At 32.2% G+C, this 10,011-nt stretch overlaps 1 protein-coding gene and 3 long non-coding RNA genes across 5 annotated transcripts; 3 read left to right on the forward strand and 1 right to left on the reverse strand.

Annotated features, from left to right (window-relative positions):
* The first annotated feature begins 721 nt into the window (after positions 1–721).
* LOC143305924 (uncharacterized) lies at positions 722–2,667 on the forward strand. The gene is made up of 4 exons (XR_013063151.1): positions 722–825; positions 2,106–2,251; positions 2,422–2,524; positions 2,632–2,667. It is a non-coding gene; the product is annotated as an uncharacterized LOC143305924 (long non-coding RNA).
* Positions 2,668–3,109: 442 nt separating this feature from the next.
* LOC143305931 (uncharacterized) lies at positions 3,110–4,472 on the reverse strand. Of its 2 annotated transcripts, none has more exons than XR_013063169.1 (5): positions 4,354–4,472; positions 3,910–4,133; positions 3,631–3,746; positions 3,300–3,417; positions 3,110–3,194 (listed from the first exon to the last, which is right to left on the reverse strand). It is a non-coding gene; the product is annotated as an uncharacterized LOC143305931 (long non-coding RNA). The 2 variants fall into 2 exon arrangements; XR_013063168.1 differs by lacking the exon at positions 4,354–4,472 and adding an exon at positions 4,215–4,260.
* Positions 4,473–5,065: 593 nt separating this feature from the next.
* LOC143305947 (uncharacterized) lies at positions 5,066–5,524 on the forward strand (the record flags this gene model as incomplete). Its single annotated transcript, XM_076691281.1, has 3 exons — positions 5,066–5,138; positions 5,228–5,290; positions 5,363–5,524. Coding segments are annotated over exons 1-3 (243 nt in total), but the record flags the coding sequence as incomplete, so codon positions are not given.
* A 20-nt stretch (positions 5,525–5,544) lies between these two features.
* Positions 5,545–6,217, forward strand: LOC143305932 (uncharacterized). The gene is made up of 3 exons (XR_013063170.1): positions 5,545–5,566; positions 5,666–5,787; positions 5,875–6,217. It is a non-coding gene; the product is annotated as an uncharacterized LOC143305932 (long non-coding RNA).
* Positions 6,218–10,011: the final 3,794 nt, after the last annotated feature.

Raw genomic sequence — 10,011 nt, forward strand, 5'->3', positions numbered from 1 at the left:
TACGTCGTCTATTTAAAAACTTATTTTTCATGATAAGCACCTTTCTTCGTTCAAAAACTGAAAAGTATTTGCGATTTCTGGAAAAAAAGACATGAATCATGAAAATACGTGGAGAAGTAGCGAAATTATTGATTTTTTCAATCTTTTAATATTTTACGGCGTCATCTTTAGAAAAATTTATTTTCCACGATAAGCACTTTTCCTTGTTCAAAAATTGAAAAGTTTTTGCGATTTCCAGCACAAAGAAAGGTCGATTACAAAAATTCATGCAATAATAACCGAATTATCGATTTTTTCGATTTTATACAGTTTTATTGCGTCTACTGCATAACGCGTTTTCTTTCGTCATATACACCGTATGTTGCCAAAAAATTGATAAGTACGAAAGATTGCCAATAAAAAGAAATGTCATTATCGTAATATATTGTCAGACTATTCGTAATTAATCATGTCCTCGTTAATAAAGTACCTTATAAATGCTTTCTATTCTGGATTAGGAATTTTGAAAGTTGTCAAAAGATAAAAGTATTGTATTTATGTATAATGTTTTCAGAACTGGAAATTGACATATTTGTTCTTGGATTTTCAATCAGCAAATATGTATCTGTTTTTTAATATAAAATTATTATTATTATTTCATTTAGTTATGTAATATATGAAGTGCTTGGTTGAAGAAGGTGGACGTCCTGAAATCTGCCATTGCATATAAACAAATAGTCATTGATTTGTATAAATGCTTCTGCATAAAAAATATAGCATATATATGACATATATCTATATATATAACTCTAAAATAGTGTCAAGCATATGATAAAGTGCATATAAGTAAATATATATGATCCAATTTTAGAAATACGTTTTATTCAAATTCATAACCTAAAAAGTGGTGACTGAATTGCGATGCGTTTTCTACGCGGAGTATCCCAAGGAATTGATTTGCATTAGTAAAAAATATGCAGTTCTATTTCATATTTTTGTATTAGCTATTTCTTTGTTCAGTCTATAATGTCTTAAGAACTATTGAATTGAAAAATTGCATTTTGAATTAGAGATGCATCTCTTGAAATGTTCCTTAATTATTTCTTACTGCACATTTAATATTTTGTTTCGAAAACAACGTTGCTACCTTTATTTAAAAATTTAGGTACCAAATAATACCTAAAAAAATGGTTTTTATAAAAATATGAACGAAGGAGCATTTAGTTATGAACAATTATTAAATATTTATTTAATTTTAAAACAAAATTCAATAAATAATGGTTTAAAGATGTAAACAGCAGTTAAAAAAATATTTCCTTGGTACAGATTTGAACTTTTAAATCTTTAAACAATTTAAAATTTATATTGTATGTCATAGTAAATGTGTAAAGTTAAGTAAATGTATATATGTCATAATGAAAATAAGTAAAAAATCGTACATGTATACATGTACCAATAATAAGTATCAATTTATGTATTTACTTAAGACTTTAATAAAAATATTCATTATGTATTGAAACGTTTACAATACCTAGTAAATGCGTTCTCTTGTTGGACAATGTATGCATTTGTTGCAGTATGTTAATAAAAGCATACTACGGATAGTTCAAATTCTTTATGCATGTTTAAAAAATGAAAATAAAGATAACACGTTGCTTAGTAAATTAGGAGATACATAACACTAAGTAGAAATAATGCTTAAATCTGTTGGATACTGTACCTAACCTATCCTATATTTATTAATTAGTTCAATCTGATATTATAAATTAATAATAAATGTACACCACTTTTTTAAGCTTGGAGTGATATGCCAAATTTATAAGTAATGCGGTTAATGTGCACATCTGTTAGCAGAAATGTTCATTTGAATCAGTGTTTTCTTATTAGTGCATACTATTAGAAAATCAAAAGTAAAAAGTGTGCTACTTTTAATAAAAAGAAAGTGTTAATTTGATTGATTGTGATTATCTCACAGTGTAGCAAAAGGAATAGAAAATTCATGAGATTTTAGTAACAGTATTAACTGTATATATATATATTGAAATCATCCTATGTTGAGATTAGAAACTTTCTGTTTTTTGCAATAATAATCCTTAGCAATGAAAAAATACAAAATATTTTTTTAGCGGTATCAATCGGGAGACATACTCTACAAGATGCAAAAGGTTTCGTTCCGATCTGTCCATCCATTTCGAAGTAATCGGTGAACAGACATAGGAAAAAAAAAAAATAAATATACTGAACGAATTGAGTAACCTCCTCCTTTTTCGAAGTCAGTTAAAAAGAAACAAATTCGTACATTAATCCATGTTTATAGCATGCATTTAGTGAATTTTTAAAGTTATTTTATGCTTCTTCAATTCAAATCATAGTTTTGACCACAATTCTGTCTATTTGTCGAAAAAGTTTTGTAAAATCTAACAATGTACGTACTTGCTTTAGATATTGAGTATGCAATAAAATACCAGGACGAATAACAGAAATATGTTCTCAAAACAGAAATGCAATTGCGTTCTTGCAAGATATATCTGGAAATATGATTAAGGTAAAAAAGCATTCAATCTTATTGTCTCTAATATATTGTCTATGTCAAAATGCAGTTGTTGATTATACATATATGATTACATGTCATGTCTTTCTCTTTATTTTCAGTGCTTGATCAGACATAGAAGGAGAAATGGCAACAAAAATATTATGGAGTAAAAGTATTAAATAGATACACTGAAGAAATTATTCAAGCAAGACGGGTATTATATTACATAAGTTTACTTAAAAACAATGTAACGCCAACATATTAGAAGTAAATAGTTTAATAAGGGTAGATGAAGCTCTTGAACTTTAATTTTCTATTCTAATTTCCATAATATAGAATTTAAATTACATTTCACATGGTTTTCTTCTATTTTCAAATAAATAGTTTTGTAGCAATAAATGGAATTACGTGGTAGTACTATGCTGGAGACGTCTCACTTGCAGCAGCAACTCCTTCGTCCAGGCCATTCTTCTAATTAATTGACTACCACTTATACAAACGTCAGTATCTGAAAAACGGACTTAATTAATAAAATAGTATTTAAAAACTTGAACATCGTCTGAAAATGTCACTCAAGTTTAAAACATACCATCTGTCATATCATCGACGCTTAATTGAAATTCCAGTAAAGACTTTGTGCAAATATCACTGGGAGTGTCATTAGATGGTGATGAAATATCACCTAAAACAAACAAGAACACATTAAACATGAAATCAATAAAATTTACTATATTTTTTAGACATAATCTAAACATTAATAAGGTAGAGTTGGTGGTTAGATATTTACCCTCTATTGCTTCTTCCTTGTTCCTGTTTCCTAAATGTACACAACACTTGTTTTCTGTTATCTCCTCGACTTTCTATACATACATTAATGTTATCCGTTGAGGTTGATGTAACGTCATCTGTAAAAGATTATATACTATAATAATTGACATGTTAAATAATGAAACAATGAAGACTGGAGTAATTAGGAACATGTACCAAATGTTACATTCATTCGAGTTTCATTATATACATAATGTTCATGGCAGTCTAGAAACGAATTAAAAAAATTTTAGCTTCATTTTACTTGAAGCATAAGTTGAACGTAACATAGTTAAGGTATGAAAACGTACCTCATGACACTTTCTGAGTTGTTTTGCAATCGTGGAATAAGAAAAACTGTTTTCTCCATATTGCTTTGTACATGGTCTTAGTACGACATTCACATAAAACAGTAAACTGAAATTCCCTGTAAATTGAAATCATTTTTTAATCTAATAATGTGAGATTAGCATAACAAAAATTATCAATAGTGGTATAAAATGCTTCTAGCATATTTTGTAGATTATAAGTAATAATAGCCAGTATAGAAGAAAAGTATGTATAAAACGTTAATTTAAAATAATACTCACGTTTTTCGTTGAGATTATAATCGCATCTCTTAGATCTAGATTAATCTGGACCGGGGTAACCAGGGTAACCAGAGAAAACCATTGTCTTAACGGCCAAATAACAATTACCATACATACATGTATTTTGTTTCTTAATCAAAGAACGTACCATTGGATAGTCGGATTATGTTTCTGGAATCTGTTTGAGACTGACAAATATTTTATATTTGAAAATACTATTTTTTCTGAAAAAAAAAAAAAAATTGTAACATATTAAGGTCAATGTATACTATCGACGTGACAAACAGGAACCGGATACTACAAACAATAGGTCGGAAAAAATAACAAAACGCCAACGATACGTGTGTCGACGTCGACGGTGCGTTCATTCTACGTTGCTCATGCATGGTTCGTCGGTAGTATGAAATTATGTTTAACAGAATAGGTTATCTGCATAAGTGATACCTATGTAAGTACTTATAGTTGACACGAACTTAAGATTTCACTGTCATTCTAATCCTCAGTATACAGCTACTTTACAATTTCTAAAATTATGAAACTCAACAATTGTTTTACACGTATTTACAATATATCCTTGTATAATATTTCTTCCATATATTTTTGTTTATCTTTTTGAATATTTTATATTATAAATTATTGTGATATATCTCTCACAGATATGAAATGCAACACAAAAGATGGAGATTTTAAGAGGTAAAAGAAATAATACCTTTGTATACGTTTATGAAGGGTATTCTTATAATAAAGATTCTAAGAATCCGAAGATCTACCGTTGTTCCAGTCGTCAAACCAACAAATGTACAGGAACATTAATTCAAAAAAATGAACGTTATTTTGTGCAAAAACCACACACCCATCCTAACAAGCCGCAATGTACAGAAATATTAAAATTAAAATCAGCGATGCTGGAGGAATGTAGTACAAATCCTTCAGTAAATAATAAAGACATCTTTGACAATATTTGTCGTACAAATCTTGATGCAGCAACATATATTTCATACAACAGTATGAAATCGATAATGTCAAGAGAGAAGAGAAAATCTCGACCATGTTTGCCAAAAACTGTGCAGAGTGCACATGAAATATTAAAAAATTATGATGTCCTGAATGAAATTTACAAGGGATGTGCAATCTCAAATGATAACAAATGCGCATTAATTTTCTCTAATACTATATTGCTAAGTGCATTAGACAATGCAAAAGAAATATATATGGATGGTACTTTTTCGGTAAGTATTTAAGAGAAACCGTTCATGTGATTAATATTCTTCAAGTAATGAAAGTCTTTACATTTTGATGATTTTTTATCTCTTATTAGGTGGTACCACGAATTCCTCCTTTTCATCAACTGTACACAGTACACATACGGTACAATGACACGGTATATCACTATTAATAATTCTTGTTACACTTATCTCACGTTATCAGATTAAAAAATAATACCAATTTACAGGGAATCGCTACCATTTTTGTTTTATGTGAATGTCGTACTAAAGCAATGTACACAGCAATATGGAGAGAAATAGTTTCTCTTGTTCCACGATTGCAAGACAACTTAGAAACTGTCATGTGTGATTACGAGAGAGCTGCTATGGAAAGTGTACAAGCACAATTCCCCAGGGTTACCATACATGAATGCTGGTTTCATTTTACTCAGGTAGAATATAACTGTTTGCATTATTCATGTATTTTTTGCATAACTTACCTCCTTGACGTGCTCAATACAGAATTGAATAATCCTTTTCTTACTATTCAGGCTGTATTAAGGAAGTGGAAGAATTTGGGGTTGCAAGGAGCACCAAAAGAGATTCTGTCAATGGCTATGACAATGCCTTTAGCTCCATCCGATATGTTTCCAGAAGCATTACATCAAATTCAGTTAGTCGCTGATTGTTTATCCGACACATATCCAAATGTTCTTATGTTTATGGCGTATCTAAATTATGGCTACCTATTTCTTCGAAGGTCAGCGTGTATGGCTCAGCAGTCAGGACTAACAACATTGTTGAATCCTTTCACAGTGCTATAATCAGAAAATTCAAGGCTGTCCATCCAAATTTTTGGTTTTTCATAGGTATGAGTATGATTATCATTTATGTAGTTAGTTTATGTTTACCATAAGTAATAGAATGAGTACACAATGTAAGGACAAAGTTGAAAAAAATACAGATGAATTGTGTGGAAACATAAGTTATATTGTAGGAATAAAATGTTTCAAAAGGTATTATACTACAATAAGTGAGCTCTGTATTTTGTTTTTCATATCTTTTCTAATATAATATCACAGAGAAGTATATTATTTATAATGGAGAACTTACGTTTTTTGTTGTGTTTATTGATAGGTGACTGACATTCTTACTCCAATTACAATTTTTTTTTTCAACATGATTAATGAAAAATGTATTCCATAAGCAGATTCATAATTTAATGTTACGATCATTATCCTTATGTATGTTGGTTATATCGTTAATATTCTAAGAGTAGGCTTTAAATGAATATTTTCGGGTGCTTCAAATACGTACATCGATAAACGCTGTTGTGCGTAGCATCTTCCCATACGTGGTAATGGTATACAGGGTGTCCCAGAACTGGGGTAGGAACGGAAGAGGGATGATTGGTGAGGTCATTCTAAACAACTTTTTCCTTTGCCAAAATGTTGGTTAAGGCTTCGTTTTCGAGTTATTATCGAAAAACACTGGCCAATCAGAGCGCGCCGTTAGCGCGGGCCGAACCACGAGAGTGTTGGGTATGTTCCGCGCGGTCGTGATCAAGTGCATCAGCACCACGCCGGTGTAATAGGATTCGTTGTTCATGAGTAATCAATAATTCGATACAATTATTCTATTCTTTTTTTTATTCATTATCCGATGCAACTTCTATTCAACGAATCCCATCATACCGACGTAGTGCCGAGGCACTTGATCACGACCGCGCGGAACATACCCAACACTCTCGTGGTTCGGCCCGCGCTAACGGCGCGCTCTGATTGGCCAGTGTTCTTCGTTAATAACTCGAAAACGAAGCCTTAACCAACATTGTGGCAAAGGAAAAAGTTGTTTAGAATGACCTCACCAATCATCCCTCTTCCGTTCCTACCCCAGTTCTGGGACACCCTGTATATGTATGTAAATTTAACTGATTGCTATATAGTTATCACAGCACCATTTAAGCAGATGTCGTTGCCCGACATAATCGTAACATTATGGTGAAAAAGCATCTATTTTTTAAATTACGAATTTTGGTACAATTCCGTAATATTTTCTTTTTAAAAATTAGGTATAAAACGCATTGATTAAACAATGTAACAATCTATTAAACAGTAACGAATAATTACATTTTAGAGAGGTATACATCCACTGGTATTATCTGTAATACACAAAGCAGCACACCCTCGATTACGCTCGGAGTCCTCTAGGGAAAATGGCGGTCTAAATCCAATTCGCCTATCTGTTACTAGCATCCCCGTCGCGGCGCCCGCTCTCATAAATAAAAACTTAAGATATATATATATACAGGGTGTCCCACAAGAATTTCCATCCCGTGAAGGGGTGATACCTGGGGTGATTCTGAACAACATTTTCCTTTGCGAAAATGTTGTTTGAAGCTTCGTTTTTGAGTTATTAACGAAAAACACTGGTCAATCAGAGCGCGCCTTTAGCGCGGGCCGAATCACGAGAGTGTTGGGTATGCTCTACGTTCGAGCACTTGAGCACTTGATGCGTGGTGCCGATACACTTGTTCACGACCTCGGCTCGAACGCAGAGCATACCCAACACTCTCGTGGTTCGGCCCGCGCTAAAGGCGCGCTCTGATTGGCCAGTGGTTTTCTTTAATAACTCAAAAACGAAGCTTCAAACAACATTTTCGCAAAGGGAAATGTTGTTCAGAATCACCCCAGCTATCACCCCTCCACGGGATGGAAACTTACCTGGGACACCCTGTATATGTATATATTGTTTTTAATTTAATGATTTATATTGAGGATAGTATTTCATATTTTACTGATTTTTTATGTAATTTTAATTATTTCGCAGTGTACCGGTGCGCCGCGATGTACCGGTGCGAACCACAGTTTTAGATTGTAATCAAATATGTTCATTTTTCTAATTATTTTAATTACATAAACTTAATGTGTTTTTTTTTCATTCTTAAATATAGATAACTTAACAAATCCAATTGCGGATCAGGAAACAAATTATAAAAGATTATTAAAAAATGAAAACATAAGGAGTATACGAACACGCACGAATAAAGCAAAGGATAAGAAAATAATAACATCACAAGAAAATTTAATGTCTGGGACACTGCCATTAGGTCAAGTTTTACGTTTCTTTAGCGAAGATCATAAACAAGAACACTACGAGAACGATTTAATGTCAACAGGTATGCTTCGAATTCGTATAAATTATACTCATGCATATTATTTATTACGTAATTTCTATGAAATAATACACAACACTGTATTTTATTCTGAAACAAAATTTATTATATTTTACATGTTATATTACAGATCCTAACGAAAATGATAAATGTAATGAACTTCTTCCAAAAACAACATTCTTCGCAGGTATTTCCTTTTCAGCAGAAGCAATATATATTTTGTTCATTATTTTTGTTTTTGTTTACGTTCTTTTATTTTTTCAGAAAAGCGCGACCGTTGATGAATGTAATGAATTTCCAAAAATAACATTTGTTACAGGTATTTTCTTTTCAGCAGAAACAATATATATATTTTTCATTATCCTTGTTTTTTGTTTACTTTGTTCTACTTTTTCAGAAACGGCAAATATCGCGTCTGTTAATAAATTCTACAAAAACCAGCCAACACAATTTAACGCCACTTCCAATATAGAAGGTATATATCCTATGTTGTAGCTTACATTCCTAGATAGGAACCTTATATTCCCGCTCCGTGTGCGTCCGTCTATCGTCGCATTTTATTCCTCAGCAACTGCATGTGCTAGAGATACAAATTTGGTTCCGTTGGAAAGGTCTTGATGAGAAACGCTCAAAATCGTTGCGTTTGTATTTCTAGATAGTCGTAGTCAAAAGATATTGAGACTTTATCACTTTCCGTAGAGATACATGTAAAAACGAGGTCGGAACAGCTTGCACGCCAGATGCACGCATAAACTCCGTGGGTTCCTAGATAGCTACGTGCAACAATATCTTTAAACGACAAAATTGTTTGTCCACTTTTAAAACCACGTGCTAATATCAGCTATCTAGGAACACACGGAGTTTATGCGTGCACCTGGCGTGCAAGCTGATCCCACCTTGTTTTTTCTTATTCAATGTTACTATTTTTATCTGTATCGTTCTTTAGATCATAGCGGCGTAATGTTGGCTGAAGATCGTGTACGTACCCAAAACGTACACGCAATAACTGCAGATGGAGAGAGTACGTATATACTGTTTATTAATCTCAGAATATTAATATTCTGTTTATTAATTCAGTTTGAATAATGTTATAGAACATAATTTAATTTGAACGACAGTTACATGTTCTACATTTTCATTTTTTGTAGATAAGAATTGGCAGAAACCTGTTTCAAGTATAGAAACGCGTAGTAGTAACATGAGCCCCCAAGTTGTTTTGGAGAAGATGTGTATCCAAACACAGCGGCGTAAATCTTTACGGAAGACAACTTCTACATAATAATTATACTACCACATTAATGTTCCTGTACAGCAGGCCTGGCCAAGTAGGGGAAAACCACTCCTGAAGCACACGTTCCAGTTCCACTTCCAACGTTGCTCCTTCAAGTAAGATGGAACGGTTCCGACTACCGTATCTCCGTCTTTCTTAGCGGCCGGACTGTCTCCTCAGAGAGACGGTAGTCGAAACCGTCTCATTTCTAAATATTCCAATACTTTTTCTGATTGGTCTGAATAATGAAATATTTTAGATGAACTGTTTTAATCGAATGCTATGAATTTGAGATTTGTAATCACCATACAAGTGATACAAAATAGATGAAAGTGAATAGTAAAATAAGTACTCTGATATTACAACTTGTTTTTGTTATTTATAAAATCTTACTCGACAAAAGTATTTATTTGCATGTAGAAGAAGACAATGTGAACGGTTAATTAAACTCT

Source organism: Osmia lignaria, chromosome 12 (assembly GCF_051020975.1).
Source record: "Osmia lignaria lignaria isolate PbOS001 chromosome 12, iyOsmLign1, whole genome shotgun sequence".
Taxonomy (NCBI): domain Eukaryota; kingdom Metazoa; phylum Arthropoda; class Insecta; order Hymenoptera; family Megachilidae; genus Osmia; species Osmia lignaria.